Here is a 21,087-nt window from a genome sequence, read left to right on the forward strand (position 1 = left end):
TGCGTAGGGGGAAGTTGGGGTCAGCATTAGTCCAATAACTCCCCCATTGGGTCCCTAGGCCAATTGGCAGAACAGGGCTTCAGGCTCTTATGGAATGATAGGAAGGTGGGGGCAGGCCCCACCCCAGGAGGCCGGATGTTCCAGAGGCCAGTGTTATGGCAGAGAAGGCTCTTCTCCTGGATCCCACCAGACCTAATTCCTTGACTGATGGGATCTGCAGCAGGCCTCCTCTGCCAGTAGTAGTAGAACGGGCCTTCCTTGAGGGATCAAGTAACCTGGATCCATGCCATGGAGAGCTTTAAAGGCCATAGCCAACTGCCTGAAATACTTCTTTATAAGATTGTGAAGATGGTTGTATGCAGTAAACTGAAGATTAACAGTTGGTCAACATACCTTTTGAGTTTTCATGGCTGCTCTGTTGCTGTGCTGGACAGGATGCTAAAGGAGTAAGATGTGGATCCACACAAAGCGAGGTGCAAAGATTTTTAATGATTTTTGAATTGGGACAGGGAGACCTTGCGATACATTGCTGAAGCAATTTTGCTATGCATAAAGCTGAATAATTTTGTACTAGTGTATTTTCTTCTTTCTTCACAGCTTCCATCAAAGGTTTTATAACAGGATTTATTTTTTCTGGAAGCTGCTCCAAATTTACAACAGCACAAGCAGTAAATGTATGTACTCTCAGCTGCAATGTTTGCCATTCAAGGTTTGTTTCTGTGACTGTCATTTGAACTTGCTGTCGCTTGCTTTCTAATTGCTGTAAAACGTTGGGATTTAGATTATGAGATGATGTGGCTTCATTAAAAACAGTAGTAACCTTAATAAAAAAAATAAAAAAAATCATTACTATTTTAGGACATTCAAGGGTTTTAAATACTAGAAGCTGGTACAAAGCCATATTTATTTTTGCAGATTTTGATCCCTCTTTCAAAATGCTGTACTCAAAATAATCAAAAATATATATCAAAACACAAAACAAGACTTATGAAATTAAAAATAATTGTAGGAAGATTATTACACATTCATGCAATTATCCAGATGTTCAGAAAAAGTCACCATTTTTATTTATGTAGTCAAGTGACTTCTAGGTTGCTATAATTATAGTTCAATTTATAAAGTACAAATAGTTAAAACTACTAGAAAGGAAAGGCAAAACAAGTAACAAATTATTCTTAAATTATACACAAATGCCATATGGAAAGTGCAACCCTATAAGTAACTAAATTTGGAAAATCCAGAGATAGAAACTCCTTGAATCTAAAGCTACTTGTAAGTCTTGCTATGATTGAGCTCAAAGTCTATTTCTCTCCATCCAGACCCTACCAGCCTCCAGGCATCAGGACAAGACGTCAAAAAAAAAATCAAAAAAAAAATCACCTCTTCGGCCTAGAATTCTGATATATAGCTGGGTATTCTTTATGTATTGATGACATCTGACCCTCATGTGGATGGATGACTTTGTTCAGCAATTTCATATAGAATTTAAATGGAGGTGGGGCAAGTATTATTATTATTATTATTATTATTATTATTATTATTATTATTATTATTATTATTATTTAAATTTATATACCGCCCTATCTCCCTTATGGGACTCAGGGCGGTGAACAGGCAATAATAAAAATCACAATAAATATTAAATAAAAAGCCTGCTCTAAAATACCCCATATAAAAACCCCTACCAAAACACAATCAAAACTACACCAGGCCGGCCGCATGGAATAGATGGGTTTTCAAGGCTCGGCGAAAGAGGCGCAGGTCCGTAGTTGTACGTAGGTCGGGGGGTAGGTCATTCCAGAGGGCAGGAGCTGCCACAGAGAAGGCTCTCCCCCTGGGGGTCGCCAGCTGGCATTGACTGGCCGACGGCACCCTAAGGAGGCCCTCTCTGTGGGAGCGGAGTGGTCGAAGGGAGGTATTTGGTAGGAGGCGGTCTTGCAAATACCTAGGTCCATTGCCATGGAGCGCTTTAAAAGTTGTTACTAACACCTTGAAGCGCACCCGGAAGGCCACAGGCAGCCAGTGCAACTCGCACAGGAGAGGTGTTACATGGGAGTATCTAGAGGCCCCCAAAATCCCCCGCGCGGCCGCATTCTGAACTAGCTGGAGCCTCCAGGTGCACCTTAAGGGGAGCCCCATGTAGAGAGTGTTGCAATAGTCCAGGCGGGAAACGAGGGCTTGAGTGACCGTGCGTAGGGCGTCACGATCCAGAAAGGGGCGCAACTGGCGTATCAGGCAAGCCTGATGAAAAGCCCCCCTGGCCACAGCTGTCACATGATCGTCTAAAGACAGCCGGACATCCAGGAGGACGCCCAGGTTGCGGGCCCTCTCTGCGGGAGCTAATGACTCGCCCCGATAGCCAGAGATGGAGCCAACTGGCTATGTCGTGACACCGGAAACCACAGCCACTCGGTCTTGGACGGGTTGAGTTGAAGCCTGTTCCTCCCCATCCAGACTCGCACAGCCTCGCACATCACTTCCGCGGCATCGTTGGGACTTTCCTCCTCCCCCCCAAAAGCCCCCCGGGCTTTTCTCTTCTCCACATCAAAGTAGACTAAAACCAGAATTGGAGAAAGGAGAACCGGTATAACAGGGTGTCCCCAATAAAGTGAATAACTGTAAATCAATACAATACAAAGTTTAGCTTAACCTTGGTGTTTGTAATCTCAGTCCTCACAATCCATTTTGGAATTTAAAAGAATTTTATTACACTAACATCAACATATATTTTTCTTGGTTCATTTTACAGCCTTCTGTATGTAACATCTTACCTAACCCAAAGATTTTGAAATCTCAACAGTTCACATGTTGGGAAAGGTACGATGAGTATCTTATAAACTGAATAATATTTGCCAGCTATGGCAAATGTCTAGATATTCTTACAACGTCCTTCATACTACATGCAAAAAGGCCATTTGCATGAGCAAGAATTCAGCCTTGCCCTTTATAATGATAATGGGAAATTACAATATTATCTCTTACCAGGATCATCTTTGCATTTGCTTAAATACTAAAGATGAATCTGTGATTCATGCTACAAAAATATCTTATATCTGACATTTTAACTCACTATGCTGCTTGTCTGCAGATTTTCAGACCATTCCCAACCAGGAATTACAAAACAGCTATTTCAGGATTAATTGACTGAAATATCTAGGAAGACAATGAAACCCCTAGCTGTTGCTATTACTATTTGAAGATAGGTCCTACAGCTAAGTATGTCCAGAGTCCATGTTGCATTTATCATTATGAAATTTGCTCTTTCCACCAAGATTTGTACCTAATTTGTTTTATTATTTTAATCCTTATGAGAAGATATTGGGTTTCATCCATTGGTAGTTATGATAATTTCTTTCTTATGGATGTAATAAAGATAATTTTAAAAAAACCCTAATATCTTCCCAGCTTCCAAAGTTAGTTTACTCTGGAAAGACACCAAGATTTATTGGATTCAAAGACATTAAGACATAAAATAGAATCAGGACAGTTGCACCATCTGTATCCCAGTCCTACCAAAAATAATTAGGCGCAATGAGAGAGGAATCAATTATCATTTGTTACAATCTCGTGCCTTCAGAAGAGCTAAGAGGAAAGCTACACATTTATAGTTTTATATATAGCATTCTGACCAAAGATAATTTGAGCATGTTGTAGAGAAATCATATGGATCTCAGGTGTGAAGACAAAATTGCTTCACAATTGATAAAAAAAGATAAATTAACTTGAGGAAACTGGTGTATCTTTGTAAGCATAAATATACTGCTGCAGTAACCTTCTTTGAAATGCAACGCTATAGCTTTCGTATATGAATGACATCAAGCTCCAAATGGTTATTCTGACTCTAATGAGCTAACCAAATACTTAAAAGTGGCTCTTGTGAAGAGTAATGATACGGCCACTAATCATCACAATGGATACTCTAACAACATGGATTTTTACATATCTCCAGAGACAGTGTGTTTTTCGGTGAAACCGGTCTATAAGAGCAACCTGGTCTACCCAACTATGGGACGGAGCATACTGCTTCCGCTTTCGCCTTTCAGCCCCAATCTAGGAGCCTTCACAGGCAGTCGCTTCTGTGACAAACTATTTCTGTGTTAAATTTAAATTTACCGACAAAGAATTAAGGGAGACTAGTATAGCTATTTTGAGCTATTTAGTTCTCACCAGCTAGCCAGAGAGACATATCTCCAGAGAAACATATTCTTTTTTTTCCAGTGCCACTCCAGAAACCTCTTATGTTTTGTTAGCTCCTGGAACTTCTTGAAAACCAGCCCCAGAAATTGGCATACTGGGGGAAGACAACCCAATCTAAGGTTGCCACTCTCACCCTCATTCTGGGTGTTGACTAAGACCGTGACTGAGCTGCTGACCAGAAACTCATGAAACTTCCAAAAAAACCTTCTGAAAATCAAATGGATCCACTATGTACCCATGTGATTTGACAATTTCAGTGGAGATAAGCTGCTCAATACATTGATCAAGATTTTTCTGTTTTTTCTTTTCCAAGGCTGTCTCTGGGCTGCACAGTGCTTTAGAAAGCTTTGGAACTGGTGATGTATGAGCATAGCACTTGACTGCAACTCTTTAAAGTAGCTGTGTCATCTTCTAGGATTGTTTCAGGGTTTTTTTGGTTCTATATCCTATAAAATTTTCTATCAAAGAACCTGGGCCTTACTGTAAAAGAAACAAAAAACCTTTGGATTCAGAGAAGATTATTTATAAGGTATGCTATTATTATATTTAATATTTAGAGTACAGGTATGCTATTATTATATTTAATATTTAGAGTAAGATCTTAAGAAGATATACTTCATGAACTTCTGAGTGCCACCTAGATTATTTCTGCATTCCACCAATACAATGGGAATCACTCTTTGGACATCCCTTGTACTATTAGACATAAACATAAAACATGAATGGAAAATTTATACAGCAGAACGTTAGTGTCCCTACACTATTTGTAATTAAGAACCTTTCCCTTTAATTCCTCACTCAGGAATGGAATACATGCTCCACAATCATATATTAAAGCAGAATAGACACAACTTGAACTTCTCAGATACATACTTATATTTCTACCTGGAAAACAACCATATGTAAAATGATTTTATAATAGAAGCATCAATAGTTGCAGTAGCTTATTTTAAAATTTTTAACTGCCTTACTTGTCCTCTTTTCACCTTTAGAGAGACTGGAACTATCAACAGGATCATCTGTACTAAAAATAGACTGCATATTGGAAGAGACTTATTTTGCTCATCTGTATCATTGTTATCAAAATCAGGGCTTTGATTACGGCTAATAATCACATTCTCTGTAAGAGATCACTTTGTATCTCAATGCTTCCTTCTCATTTTCTCATTTCGAAGGTAGAAACAGATGTCTTTCATCATAAGGTAAACGGAGATGAAGACAGCTATAGCAAAGCTTAGCTTATTCTACTTCTTCAACAAACAGGAACTATTAAGCGCTGACATCTTTTCACCTTTAGAAGTCTTAAGGAAACATTATTTTCCAGCAACAGATCTTTTTCCAGTGATAGTTCTATCTCAAACTACTTTATTATCATTTACATGAAGAGGCCAACAGGAGTCATGGCGGCACAGTGGTTAGAATGCAGCATTGCAGGCTAATTCTGCTGACTACCAAGGGTTCGATCCTCACCAGCTCAAGGTTGACACAACCTTCCATCCTTCCAAGGTTGGTAAAATAAGGACCCAGATTGCTGGGGGCAATATTCTGACTCCTTAGAGCTTTAAAGCACTATGATGCGGTATATAAGTCTAAACATTATTGCTATTGCTATTAATACTGATGACTGGGCAGAAGAAGCGTATTTCCTCCAAGCTCAGCTCAACCTATATCCACAGATATCGTAGAAAGCAGGTATAATAATAAGATACTTGTAGAACACTTATGCATTTGTAGAGGATCCGAGGTATTATTTTTGGAAAGCTGATTATATTCTTATTTGATAATGGAAAGCCCTAAAGACTTGGCTATTCACCTAGGTCTTGGGGTAGGGTGGCTGGGACTCCCCTGGTTGTGATGCTTTAGTTTTATTTTGTGGCTGGATTGTCATCTTGTGATCATTTTGTAGTTATTATATGCATTTCGGTTAGTTTTTTGTATTTTGCTTTTTAATGCTATTTCATTGTTGTGAGTTACTCAGAATCAGTTAGAGCTGGGCCATATCCAAAAGGAATAAAATGAAATAAACACTGTAAGAAAAAAAAATCTGGGGGGATAAATATAAGAAACACTGAAGAAGATGTCAACCAATGCTTCCTGAGATGATGATGATGATGATGATGATGATGATTATTATTATTATTATTATTATTATTATTACTACTACTACTGATTTCAGTATGTCATTACAAGGACTGTTTTTTATCTACAGTTATTAACATTACAACTGACTGAGTGACAGGAACTGGGTGAAAGTGGCTGTGGCTTCCGGGGTGTGGCAAGCAGCTCCAGAGCCATGCAGTTCTGGAGCTGCTTGCTGTACCACTAGGTAGAGTGAGGGGGGGAGCAAAAGGGCAGAGATGGGGGTAGGGGAGATAGGCAGGTGGGGGAGTTGGAGTCAGTCCCTCACCTTACTGAGGCTCAGGTCTGTGAGGAACCAAGACTGGAATGACTTGGATTGGGGTGAGTCCTTAACTAATGATCAATAAAATTTACTTAATGACTGCCAATTGACAGGATTGCAAAGTAATGTGGCCACATATTGTCTTGCTTTATAACTGCAGCACTTAGTGACACAAATTCTGGTCTGAACTGTGATTGTAAGCTGAGGCCTACCTGTATGCAAAAAAATCCAACCTATTTTGGAGGACCAACAGGCTTATTTTAAAAGGTAATTGCAGAGACTGGGGAACACTTTGCCACCATAGTAGTTTCAATTGAAGTGTGAAGTCAAATATTTTTATTAATTTACTCACCAATTCATTAGCTTGATCTATTGTAAATACACTGCAGTTTACTTTACTGGAAATATCAATGTTTGCATCGGTGAATGAAGAGATAAGTTGTTTACATTCATTCTGCATTCGGGTGAAGGGAATAGCAATTTCATCATAATAAAGATGCTCAGAAAGAACACCAAGTAAGCGTGACAGCACAGCATCGGCCACTACTTTATTTTCCTGCAAACAACCAAAATTTTACATTTTAAATGAAAATGATCTTAAAGGCATACAGAAGATTAACTTAGTACAAGTACTGAAAAACCTCTAAATGATTGAACTGGTATTTATTCAGTTTCATGATTTAACATAAAAGTACAAAGAACTGTGCTGGATACGTATTAAGGAACTTAATACTTAATATTAATGTACATCTAAATAAAAAATGGACTTAACCAGATATGTACCCCAAAAAGCAGCAATGTTTCAAATAGCCACCTGCTGGCTTTCAATTTGAAGCAATTTTGGAAAGCACATTGCAGCATGATAGAAAAGTTTATTATTCACACACAAACATTTAAATGCTGCTGTAAGTACCCAAACAGAAGACTGTTTGGGTACTTACAGCCTCTGTAACTGTAGAATTACAGTTCTGTCAATTCCAGTCAACCTGAAAATTATCTTGCACATGGATTGTTATCTACTTATAGAAAAAGGCATTCTATCTGAAAATGATAAGCTTTATTAAATAGAGGCAGAAATGGTTTAAGTTGTAGAATATATGTTTTAACAGCGGTATTATTCCTACCTTCTGCAAGGCAGCCCACTCACAGATTACTAATGCAACGCTAAACCTCTGCAAAGCTGACTTGGAATTTAGGTGGAAAAGCAAGAGCTGGGCAAGTGATTCAGCTGGCTTGATTTCTTGGGAAGCAGCATTCACGCTTGGATCACAAATACAGCAGCAGAGTGCTCCGAGTAATCTGGAACAATATATTTCTGTTAGTTGAGTTACAATGTTTAGGGCAATCTAATTTGAATCAAATGTCTTGACTATAGATTTTCTCTTGTTTAACATAAAAAGGTTTTCAATAATAAAACTGACTTTGCTGCCATCATCCGAGCTCTCATAACAACAAAATCTCTTGTTGCTGGATCTTCAGTGACACTTTCGGCACCAGCTATGTATTCTTGTACCACTTCTTTGGTCTGGGTTTGACTTGGACGCATCTTCCCACCTGACTTTTCCTGTGAAAACAACACACCTGCTGTTCAGATAGGATCTACCTTTTTTATATACATGGCTTTTCTTTTTATATTTAGAACAGTAATATTTGAAATGTGTATTTTCATCACAGATGAAATCTATGCAGTAATATAACAGGTTCCTAAATTAAATAGAATATAAACATTTTCATTGTCTCTAATTTTGGAGATGATAACTTCAAACACAAGCATATGCACACAGATCTATAAGAGCAGTAAGCTTGTAACATTAACTTCTCCAGTTTCCACCACTGTTCTAATTACTGAAATTATTAAAACAGCACTTGTTATTCAACTGCAATTGCTGGCTAAAAGGCACTTATGTCCTGATGTGCATAGAAGAGAAAGAATGCAGGTACAAAAAACATTATCAGACAAAAGGCAAATATGGATTTGCTTTCCATTTCCCAAGTATAAACAGAGATGAAGCTTCATTTGCCCATTTGAGATATTTATTCTTTCCTTCTTAATAATTACAAATGCCTCAGGCTCCCCTCCTTTCAGAAAAAATTAAAAGCTGTGATACTTGATTTTTTTTTATCTTTTTCCTCCCATGCCTGAGAAAAGGACCTATTTTCCTCCTTGTCTGAAGCTTAAAATTTGACAAATAATAGATTTTTAACTTGGATATGCATCTGAGTGAAATCTGTGTAACCTAATGAAAGTATAGTATATAATATAGAAAATATAGTATAATTTCAGTTAATTTCAGAGGAAAGTGACAAGGGGCCCAGGATGTACCTCAAATCAAACCACTCCTAGTCCCAACTTTGTAACCAACCAAAAACTGGACAAAACTGTGTCCTCACATTTGACCATTTCACTGAATTTCAGTAGTACCATCTCAAAGTGGAGTGTACACCCAATGGTATTACAAAATAGCAAATAAATGTAAACACTCCTCAGTCAAGTCAGCCAAGAGGCAAGCAGAAAAAGCCTTTGATCTGATAAACAAGAACAATCAGGAGGAAATTATATGGTGATTAATAGCATAAGCTTTCTAAAGATATATAGAAATAGATTTTTTGATCGATAGTCTGTGTTCTGATGTAAATGGTGTGGGTAAGATTTTCCATCCCCTTTCTCCTCCCTTTTCTTTTCTGCCCTGAAGACACAGGAAGACATATTCTTCCTGTAGATTTCCCAGAATACTTCTAGGCAGTGACTCAAAGCAGGTCATTTCAGTAGTTAGCTTTTGATGTCAACAGAGATTACCCATCAGACTGGCCTCTTAACTGGGTAGCTGCAAAATGATGACTTGATTTTCCCTAAACTATTTACATGCAGCCTAGTGGGACTTGGTAAAGGCAACCTTCTACTCACATAGATCAGGTAGTGCAAAACTTAGAATATTAGGGATATATAATCACAGACCGAATCTGAAAGGAATGGAACCTGCTAATTATTAGTCCATCTGTTTGCTACTTACTACAAGTAAACTAAATGCAAGACATAAACCTAGGAATCTACTGAATTGGCTGGGACAATGAGACAATGGTGCATTATGGTAGAGGAATAAACCGGTTTTAAGGCAGGAGGTCAACAGTTTTATGTATTATTTATTTACCTGGCATATGGCAAGTATCTTATAAATGGTCAAATCCCACACAAGGGGCTCTGCGCTTAGAGATGGATGGCAGAAAAAAAATAGACAATCTTGATGGGCTTCTGTTAGTGAGAATACCAGAAGGATAAGGTCAAGCCATTAACTAATGTTATCTGATAAATAACTCTCTCTCTCTGCCTGTTAGGATACACAGGAGAGAAGCTTTGAATTTTAAGTTGAAATTCACAGTTGGCAGTTGCTGCTTTTCTGCTTTGTTAGGGCTTCTTTGTTATCTGTAATAATATTAAAGAGCTGCATCCTAGATTCTATGTCTACTAGTCTTCCAGTTCAGATAACAATCTCGGTGCAGCCTGACAGTTGCTATGGAGTAAGATGTCACACAAAAATATCTCAAGGCACTTTAAATATTATATAAATTAACTAATCAGATCTCAACAAAAGCTTAAGCAAGGCTATGCATTAGCTCTGTTTAACTTTATATACAAATGGCACTCTTTAACAAGAGAAGAATGCCATCTGTTTAAGTGAGTTAGGCATACTCCTGTATCCAGATGATGCAATTCCATTGACAACTCTGGCAGGCCAAAGGAATGTATACTCCGAAAATGTGAAATGCAAGTTAAAGCTGCCACAGAAAAGTGTGTCTAATGCTTATCCTGAACCAAAAGTAGCAACTGCATTCTGGTTGCCCTCCCACCAAGGTATTTAGTGCCAAGTTAATCATACAAACATTTTTATGTTTTCAAATTTATTTATTTGGTTAGGCAAACTGTCCAGCCCAAATTTATACAAATTTTTGATTATCATGTTGTATTTCAAACCTCCATGAACACTTACATGGGAATACCATCCACCGAGATCCAGACCTACCTATATTCTTTAAGTTACTGACATAAACTAAGATTTTTTCAATCAACCCCTGGCATTTCTAACCTCTGTGGTGGTTTTATTTTATCCTGGAAAAACAATGGAAGGAGAATATACAACTGCACTTTTGTTTCAAGGTTTTGATCTCATTTCGCCTAGACAGAGCTGAGATAGAAGACAGAGATCAGATATATGAGTGATCACAATGTGCCTTTTCTCCTGACAGTGTTTAGACAGAAGAGGCTTACAAATGGTCAGCCATTTATTCTCACAGGTGTAAATCAAATAAACTTATGTATTATTGTTGTTCAATCCTTTGATCTTGGATTCTACCAGAAGGGAAGCTCAGTAGTGTTTCTAGTGATCAAAATGCTTCCCATTGTGTGCATTAAAAAATAGAATCAGTGGATCAAATTTTATTCCCATGTCCTTTTTACAGGGTATTTTGATCAATTTATATAACTGTGGCAAGAACTCAGGAGGAAGCACTAGGAACCAATGAACTGCAGTGATTAAGCTATTGGATTAGAAGCAGGGCATCCTGGTTCCAATCTACTGTCAGCAACAGAAGCTCACTGGGTGACTTTGGACCATCGTTTTCTCTTAGCACAGCCTACTTCATAGGACAATTATGAAAAAAAATGGGAGAATGGAACACTATGTATACTTTCTTGAGATCCTAAATGAAAGGCAGGATACATATGTAATCAAGTTAATATTACTTCTCTCCTATTAGATCAATGTGTTATCAATGATGTTGCTGAATTCTATCCCACAGTCATATAAATGTAGCAGTTACTCAAAATTCATTAGACTTGCATGAAAAAACTCCAAGGTGAGCACAGGGGATATGAAATGTTTAGAAAAAAACCACCTGTATTTCTGAGATGAAGTATCTAAGACAGGGAAGACTGGTGGGAGAGAGAAAGGGCTATAAAGATTGGCAACCCTGATGGAACTGAACAGGCTGATGGGAAGGAAAGAGAGAAACAAGTGGTTACGAGTCCTGGTAGAGTATCTACAGGGAAGTCAGGAGGTGTGCATGTCTCACGGGGTTTGGCTTTTTATTTCAATTATTTCATTATTTTTTTGTTAAGAGTTTATGCTTATTGCAAATTTTATATATATTACATACATATGCACATGTGTATGTTTACTTTTAATTGAAAATGTGGTTCAATGTGGATTAAATACAACATAGAAAATGGGAAGATTTTCTAAAAAAAAAAAAAAAAAACTAAAAAGGGGGCATGATACCAAAAAATTAGAGATCATTCCTTTCTATATATTAATTCTTGCTTTTTATTATTCTTTCTCCTCACTTCCAATGCTTCCTAGTAAATAAGTTCCTGAACTTCATTCTCATCTCAGGCAATTTATTTTTTGAAAAAGGAGAACACTAGCTGTAGTCTAACAAACTAGATGTAGAAGACAATTCTGTTTGTCATTGTTTTCCTCAATCTTTCTCCAAACTCTTAAGTCGCTTGCAACAGGTTGCATTCAGACATTAACTTGTCTATGCCACAAAGAAAGAACAAAACAGTTTTGGTTTTCTAGAATGTGACTGACTCTCACAGACACAACATAGGAGCCCAAAAGGTGAACAGGGAAAAAAAAACATGGGATGCCTTTGAAAAGAAGCTTTTCATAAGATGTATAATCTATGGACAAGATGCTTGTTTCTTTATGCTCTGCTATGCTATAAAGCGGAAATAATGTTCAATTTTCAAAAGCACTAGAGACTTAGTCTTATTCTATGTAAAAAGCAGGTTGCACATTGTAGACTTAAAGAAAAAAAACACTTGGCACATAATCAAAGACACTGTCTTTTCTTCCAGTAGATAAAAATAATATTTGAAAGTTGTCCAGCATAATTTGAGGACTTTTAGTATTTTAAAAAGATATGTACTTGCAATGAATACAAACAACAGCAGCAAATAAATAAAAAATAAGATATTCAATATTGTTTAAAGGAATGTAGAGGAAACAAAATCAGATAGTGTAGCTCCTAGAACAGGGGTCTTCAAACTTGGCCCTTTTATGACTTGTGGACTGCCTGGCTGAGGAATTCTGGGAGTTGAAGTCCACAAGTCATAAAAGGGCCAAGTTTGAAGACCCCTGCCCTAGAAGCTTATACAGACACTATAAAGTTAGTCTGAGAGTCAATAGCTACCATATGGCAATTTCTCAAACAACACAGCACATGTGGGTGTTATGCTGCTGCCCCCTTCCCAATATCAAATGCAAGTTAGCTACTTGATTTAGTACTTAGAAATAAATAACAGTATATTTATATATTAAGTACTATTTCCTATAATGTCTATATACAAGTCATTTTAAAGGGACCAGAGTATTACATGCCCAAGCATCAGACCAGTGTTTTTTCAAACTTGGCAACTTTAAAGAAATGTGGGCTTCAGCTCCCAGAATTGCCACAGCCCCATGTTGACTAGGGAATTCTGGGAATTGAAGTCCACAAATCTGAAAGTTACCAAGTTTGAAAAACACTACCTTAGGCCGAGGGAAGGAAAAAGTTGATAATCTCTGTTAGTGAAACAGTGACATAATGTACAGGACTCTTTGGTGCCAAATTGGGGATCTCTATAAGAAAGACAAAGTCTGTCCAGCATTACAAATATCCCATTCAAACAGGTATATAGTAGTTAAAGCAATACTTTGTTTTCTCAAGTCTGACCTTCAGTCTGGCTTTCACCTCCAGCAACATATTTAAATCAATAGGCAAATGAGAAGGCTGCATCATCAGGCAGAGCCATGCTCCCATCCATGGACATGCAGCAGCTACCACATACTGTAAAGAAGCTTTGCTCAACAATTCAAGCCACACCTATTAAAGAGAAAGAAAGAAAGAAAGCATTCATGGGCAATTTAAAGATACTTACTAATCTTAATAAGTAAGCAGCGGTTCTTTTTCGGGATAACTTTGGATCAAAAAACTAAAAAATGTCATATCTGTAAAACTGTCATCCTAAATAGTAATTAACATTGACAAAATATTTTTCCTTTCTCTTTTCTATTCTCAATATTCTCAGCTATCTAAATAATAGAATGTTAATAATTTTTAATAGAAACATCAAAATGGAAATAGCAAAATGTACTATGATTTATAACATAATAAAAAGGAGAAAAAAGATACTTGTTATTCAATGCAATATTCTAAAACTATTATAGAATGTTATTTGTTCTTCAGTGAACAACTATATCCAGACTCTTCCAATTTCAGTTCTACAGAACTGCATTTCATGCATGATGCTCATGAAATCAAACAATGTTAAAACTCAACCATCAGAAAAGATACACAGATTTATTAATAAAGTAAAGCAAATGGGTCACATACCTTATGTATTAATTCTAAAATTTCTTGGTTACTTTCCAAAATACAGAACTGAAAGATATGTCTTAACATGTCTTGCAAAATGGGAGTTAACCAGGTTGCAGAAATCTAACAGCGAAAAGGAATACATAAAAAATATTTTAATTAGCAGCAAATTGATTTAACAAAGCAGGTAAGAATTACCATACTGCAATATTTCAAGTTTAAATCAATTAAATTACTCATCTGCACTATATTAGTTCTATTTTTAAATACTGATTGTTGTAATAATGAAAAATGCTTTGAATGTGCTACAGAGAAAATAAAAGTGAAAAACAGGATTTCTACATAATCACAAATTAAGTACAATCAAACTTCCCTTGCTCCTGTACTCTAATGATAGCAATTACTCACGTGATCTTGTGTAGACAACAGAGTAAACAGAGTTTCTAATGCTGCTTTTCGGACAGAAGATATTGTGTGATGAAGAAATGGCCACACACGTGGTACCAGAACTGTGAGTGACTGCTGATTACTAAAACATGGTAGAGGAACAATAAAGATAAAAAAATGATTCAATAAATTAGTCAATATATTTTGCAATGCATATCACATTGAAACATTATCATTATGTTGATACAAGTCAGCTTATGTAGCCTACTAATATCTACCCAACTGGCAGTAAGCAGTTCAAACAATTACCTTATTACTATTTTTGCAAGCCTATTTTATGCTTTGGGAAGGTTTCCCCCCTCCTTAAAACTACTCTAAAAATGTATAGGAATGTAAAGGAATTAGATAAATGTGGAGAACTAGGTCCTAATTCACCATCAGTCATGCAAGCTTTTTTGATTTGGGATCTCTCAGTCCAATGTATCCCACACACTTGTTTGTTCTATGGAAAGCTGGATTAGAGTAATATTTTACCTTGAATGTCTGGAATAAAGGCAAGATACATATCTAATGAACAATGAATACATTTTATATAAAATCAAAACAGGAATACTTATTATATTGTTTAAGGATATAGAGAATAGAACAACTGCAGATCACAGCAACCATGGTTCAAAGCAGTATGAATAAATTTTGCACTCATTCCATTTAGCCATGGTGAGACAAGCTAAGTTTTTAAAGAAAAATATTCAGAAAGAAATAAAAAATAATTGGATTGCACATATAATTGAGTAAGACTTGATCGGACATGGATTTACAGGAGAAAAATAATTGTTCAAGTTTGATTCCCAATGTTTATGAAGAATGAAGCTATTAAGCACAGAACTTGTGTTTAACTCAGATATAAAAAGTTGGGATGAGCATTTAAGGGTAAACCCCCACTCCCCCACAATACCCCAGATAAAAGTGCATGTATTAAGTGGTCACAAATGTAGATAACTTTTACAGAGGAAAAGAAAAATGGATGGGAGGTGACCTATCTCAATGTGGGGGTTTGGCTGAAATGATTGTGAAGAAAAATTTGATACTTCATATCATTTTATGGAATTTCTCTTTTTATATATATGTGTTGTTTTCTCCCTGTAGGGAAAGAAAGGATTCTATCTCTCTGCCACAAAAAGCCCTCCAGAAATTATTTTGATCTTAGAGCTGGCAGCAGGATTACCATCTTGAACCATTCTGAATATCTGAACAAGCCCTTAGTACTCAAAAGACTATGTCATGGTGCAATACATGTCCATTATTTATTGTTTTTTACTGATTCAATTTACAGTGACTCTGGGCAGCTGACAAAATAAAAAAGGTGACTGAAAAAATAAACCATCAACTATGTAACTCTCCCCAAACAATAAGACGACATATACTGAATCGCAGCTGAGGGCCATATACCAACACAATAACTTCCCTGTGATGGGGCTTCTGAACTTCCTGACCCACCCACCCCCATATCCAGGATCACAGCCAGGTTTTTAAGCGTTTTGTAAGCATCAGCAATGCCCAAAACATTCCTGAAGAAGAATCCATGTAACTTAAAAGGGAAACATATACAGCTTAAATATATTTGGATGATCTTGGGTACACTTATGCCGAGTATAGGAAGATGAAGCAGAGATGAGACTGAACGCACAATATCATGTATTAAAACAAACATATTATCGCTATTGTTTCTATCACACAATTCAAAACAGCTAAGGCAATACATGCCTGCACAAATGTATTAAGTATATTCTAAGATCCATTTTGCCAGCTGAACAAAAATAAGGTTGGTGATCAAGATAAAACAAGGATTTTCAACTATAAAAATTACATAGATTACCTGCATCTTTGGACCTGAGAATAAGTTAAAAGGGATGAAAGGAGGGTCATGATGCTGTTTGTGGAAGCTGTCAGGTCATCTAAATCTAGAAGTGCATCCCAGAGTATATTAAGAATAAAAGGTACCTAAAATATGAGCAGAGCAATGAAAAATGCATGAGGTCAAATATGGGACACCTGGGACTTTCTCTAGAAACAAGCCAGTAAGTACAGAAATATTAGCCTTTCTACTTACTTTCTCTGGCTGGAGGTGGACAAGACTCTTTACTACTGGCACCAGAGATGCTGCGGCAACGGCTCTAACATCATCATCCAAATCTTGTAGTCCTTCAGTGATTGCAGGCAAGACTTTAGGTAGTAGTGTTTCAATTAGATCCTATAAAAGTAAGATCTGTTAAGCCTAGGGCCCAAGGATAAAGGAGATTTTGGGCCTTCAGGGAGAACTGTCTTCCAGTCGTGTCCTCTTTCATGTTCCTATCATTCTATTCAATAATGAAACCAACACCTTAAAACGGATAGGCCAAGCATTAAAAGTAAACTGGGGCCACCTCAAAATAAAGTTTGGAAGGTCTCTATACATAAACGGAAGTTTATTCATTTAAAAAAATATTCCCGTCCTTCTCCTCCCCTAAAAGCTTGATGAATGTATGTCAGCTAGATTCATACAGTAGATTAGTTGTAGCAGTAAAATGGAAATTGAAAAATGAAGACTTGAAAAAAAAACACCTCAGATTATGCCAGTCCAAAAACTTGCTCTATGCCTGATAACAAGACTAAACAGTAGAGCATCCACTGGAAAAAAAAAGACAGCAAACCAGTTATTTATCTGCCTAAGAATTTATAGCAAATATCTCAGAAGTGAAGAATGGGACAGAGTTGAAAGTCACAATGTTAATGTTCTCTGGCAAATAAAAGAAGAAAGAAAATAAATAGGGAGCTTTTTCTGTTTTTTTTGTAAACTATCACTCAAATTAAATTGGTTTGGGACTTTGGGGGATAGAATTAGAAGACTATTTCATATTTCTTCTCAAATAATAAATCCTCTTATCAGCTGTCTGATTAGCCAATGTAAGTTTCCTGCTGTTCCATAGTTGCTCGAGCTCTTAACCAGAACACATGAAAATTGCCGGTTGGACCTGTTTATTTATTATTAATAAAGCAACCATTAATTTATTCTTGGAAATGATTTATGTGGCTCATCTGGAATATTAGAAAGATTTTTAAAACAAACTGAAGGTCTCAAGTAAAATAAATTTCATCATAATTATTCCCCTCTGTGAAATAATGTTTAGGATAGTCCACATATGACCCCAAACTCCTCAGATTGTATCTCCAAAATTTAGCAGCAATAAGTGGTAATATGTTTTTGTTTTCAAAACTAAGTGAAAGGATGATAGTAGAAGCTCCACATTTCTTTTTTCCTCTTAAACACCCCAAACTAACATTTTATGTTAGTCATAAGACCAATTATGGTCTTTTCCATAATTTAAAAAGGAGTTTTGAAAAGAATTTTAAGAGTGAAAATATACATGGAAAGCAAATTGTTCTAATTCTCATTCTCCACATGGATGATTTCAGGTTTTTTGTTTGCAAACAAATTCATAGCATGGTTTATGACTTATATAACTTTGCATGGTTTGAGACCTCAATAATCAATGGGATGTATCCTTCCATGGGTAACATCCACACGTTAAAATAATTAACTATTATACAGAATAATGATTTTTTCCCCCAGTTCCTCCTCAGTATATTCCTCCTGGGATTTCACTCTTTAATTTCAAGCTTTGTTTTCCCCATGTTTAAATATTTAATGTTACTCAGAACCATTCTGAGTATAGTTAGCCCTTGAGTTATGGTTGTAAGTCTAAGTGGTGGTTATAAGTTTGTGGTGGTTATTATTAAATCCATTGTTTGCTATGGTAGGATTTTGCTGAAAAACAGAAGTACATGCTGATTCTTGGCAAAACTGATGTAAAATATGGTCACGTGACCAAGGACTACTGCAAACAGTCATAAATGTCACCTGTTGCCGAGTCCTTGAAGTGTGGTCATGTGATTGCAGAGGCCCCTCTCAAACCATCTGAACATCAGATCTTTTTTAGGCAGGCCATAACACTGAATGATCATAAGCTACCGATTGTAAATCAAGAACTACCTGTAGTTTAAGTTTTGTTACGATTTTTTTTTAAAGCTTCCATGTCCAATGTTTGGTATTAGCATTTGTCATCTATCAAGAAATTTTACAAATGGGTTCCTTTCACATGTAAATTAGTCTTATAACTGCAAAAGTTGAACAAAGCAACAAAAGTTTGAAGGAAATTTAATAGTTACCTGACGAACGGCTAAAGCATACTTTATCCCTAGAAGGCCTCCATGCCTTACTTCCCACTGCTCTTGTGTAAGTAATTTTAGCAGGATAGCAACAGTTTTATGAACTCCACTCTCATTCATATGTTTCAGCACTACTCCCAAGGTTTGAGCGCAAGTTTCTCGCACAGGTGCCACTACCTAAGATTAGAGAAAAACAACACTCTTGTAGGTACCATTTAAAAAAATTGGGTGTGCATAGAAGCTCTGAAGGTGCATACTTACTTCATCTGAAACAAAATCACCAAATCTGTCTAAAGCAAATACACAAAGAAGTCTGATAGCCAAATCTTCCAGCCAATCTTGGTGTTGTTGAATCATCTGTTTAATCAAAGAGAAAATTGGTAACAAATAAAAATATTCCCCTTTGGTATGAAGGCTCTCATAAAATCAATTAGTTATTAAATATGGAATTAGTATTTAATGATGCATTATTTGGTTCTCTTGATAAGCTTCCAGCAGAAATTGTTAGAGATAACCAGTAATGGAATAGGGAAAAGATAATTCTGTGTTTTTCTATTAGATTGCTTTATTATAAGGTGTACCATGAAAGGTTACTCTGTTCCTGAGAAATTATATTTATTTAAAAAGATAAGGACACTTATATTGTATGAGAAAACACACTAGATAACCAAACTCCATGAATGAACAGTGCTAGAGAATTAGTCCAACTCTGAAGTGGTAGACTAGATAGCATACTAGCTAGAGAATTATGTTCCCCAAATTAAAAAAAAAAAAAGAATGAAGAGGAAATGGTCTTCTATATACAGCTTTCACATTGCCATGCTAACTTTTATCTGAATTTGTTTACTAAAAAACTCCGTGAAAGCATAAAAATTTACCATCTGCTCACTTGCCAATACACACAGTGATATAATAGATTCTCCAACACATTTTACTTTATGTATAAAGCCAAGTAATAGATACAGAATCTGTATCTTATGAAAAACTCCATTAACATAGAAACATTCTGAAGATCAGGACAAACTGATATACTGTTTTCCACTAACAACAGAGATCTTAACAACCAAAATGGAATGTTGGGTTTGATGCACAGAGTGTCATGGTTCCGAAAGAAATAACTTTTCAAAGAACTTTGAGGCTTAATTACCTTAAAGAATCCTTTAATGGGTTACATAATCCGGCACGAACAAAGTAAAGCCAAAGACTGAAACACACCCCCCATCCTAGCTCTCGCGACAAGCACAACTCCCTCCCTCCTTCCACAGTCATCAATCATATGCTCCAATTAAACAGAGGTGTGAATCTTCCTCTCATCTCTGTTATTACAGACTGCTGCTGCTTTGACCTTGGCTGTGTTATGCTAAGATAATGTTGGTATTCACAGGCATTCCTCCCCCCTCATCTGGCCCGCAATGTATGCTTTTGCTGTTGAAGCAATGTGTAGGCTAAATAAGATATGTTTGCTTCTTCACATATGTCAAGCAATAACATCTAATGTTAGCAGACTTGACACAGAGCTTACGACCGCACTGAGATGTCCTATTTACTTTTTTGGAAAGCTGAAGACATCACACCGTGAGTGTACTAATTTGGTTTTGAGCTTACCTCTTCTACAGTACTGTCTCCCATTTTACCGCCACTTTTTCCATGAGCTTTGAGTACCTCTCTCAGTCCAACACCTGCACCATGACGGATCTAAAAAACACCCCCCCCCCAATATATTAAGATTCTGGAATTATAAGAACAGAATTTTTCATCACACAAGATTTATAGAAAAATATAGAAACACATATACACAACCCTATCTCTTTCTTCTCTTGGAGCATCTAACCAGAGTTTGTTGTGATGTCAAGAGAACACTGATTATCCCTACTCAAAATCTCACCTTCCATGTGAACTGATTTGCAGTTATTTTTAGTGTCCTCCCCTTAGTACTTGGATTAAATACTCAGTGCAGATGCTAAAGAGAAAATATGTTTGATATCATGATGCACGATTGTCATTCTACTGTCATCATAATTAGGAAGGGATGCCTATGTTATGACTATGATTAAGGGAGAATTCAACTTACAACAAACATACAAAGGAGCAAAAAAAATCAGAAGAACAGAGTAGATAAAATTGAGAATTTGTCAAAAATTAAAGTCAAATGAAGGCATAACAAAATAAATACTATTTTAAAACTATCAAGACAAACCTGGAACTTAGATGAAATCAGATGTAAAAAGAGGGTTGACAGGTCCAAGACTGCACTATTTTTCCAATACCCAATCCATCATTTTGTTTATTTATTTATTTTATTTATTTATTTATTGAATTTATATACCGCCCTATCTCCCTTACAGGACTCAGGGCGGTGAACAGGCGATAATAAAAACCATGATAAATATAGGCAGTTCTAAAATCAAATTAAATAACGGGCCTGTTCTAAAAACACACCCATACAAAAAACCCCACTAAAACATAATCAAACTACGCCAGGCCGGCCGCACGGAATAGATGGGCCTTCAGGGCTCGGCGAAAAAGGCGCAGGTCCGCAACTG

General features: G+C 36.6%; 1 protein-coding gene across 1 annotated transcript in view; it reads right to left on the bottom strand.

Moving 5' to 3' along the window:
• The window catches only part of BTAF1 (B-TFIID TATA-box binding protein associated factor 1), a 64,168-nt gene that overhangs the window by 20,714 nt on the left and 22,367 nt on the right, over positions 1–21,087 (bottom strand). Inside the window, exons 9-20 of the mRNA XM_015810823.1 lie at positions 20,150–20,239; positions 18,806–18,901; positions 18,545–18,721; positions 16,449–16,589; positions 16,215–16,339; positions 14,360–14,480; positions 13,970–14,074; positions 13,310–13,459; positions 8,020–8,162; positions 7,723–7,897; positions 6,951–7,154; positions 394–820 (exon numbers count right to left, since the gene is read on the bottom strand). Coding sequence (XP_015666309.1) covers positions 394–820; positions 6,951–7,154; positions 7,723–7,897; positions 8,020–8,162; positions 13,310–13,459; positions 13,970–14,074; positions 14,360–14,480; positions 16,215–16,339; positions 16,449–16,589; positions 18,545–18,721; positions 18,806–18,901; positions 20,150–20,239 — 1,954 coding nt within the window. The remainder of the gene's footprint in view (positions 1–393; positions 821–6,950; positions 7,155–7,722; positions 7,898–8,019; positions 8,163–13,309; positions 13,460–13,969; positions 14,075–14,359; positions 14,481–16,214; positions 16,340–16,448; positions 16,590–18,544; positions 18,722–18,805; positions 18,902–20,149; positions 20,240–21,087) is intronic.

Source organism: Protobothrops mucrosquamatus, unplaced genomic scaffold (assembly GCF_001527695.2).
Source record: "Protobothrops mucrosquamatus isolate PMUCROS unplaced genomic scaffold, P.Mucros_1.0 scaffold_41, whole genome shotgun sequence".
NCBI classification, from domain to species: domain Eukaryota; kingdom Metazoa; phylum Chordata; class Lepidosauria; order Squamata; family Viperidae; genus Protobothrops; species Protobothrops mucrosquamatus.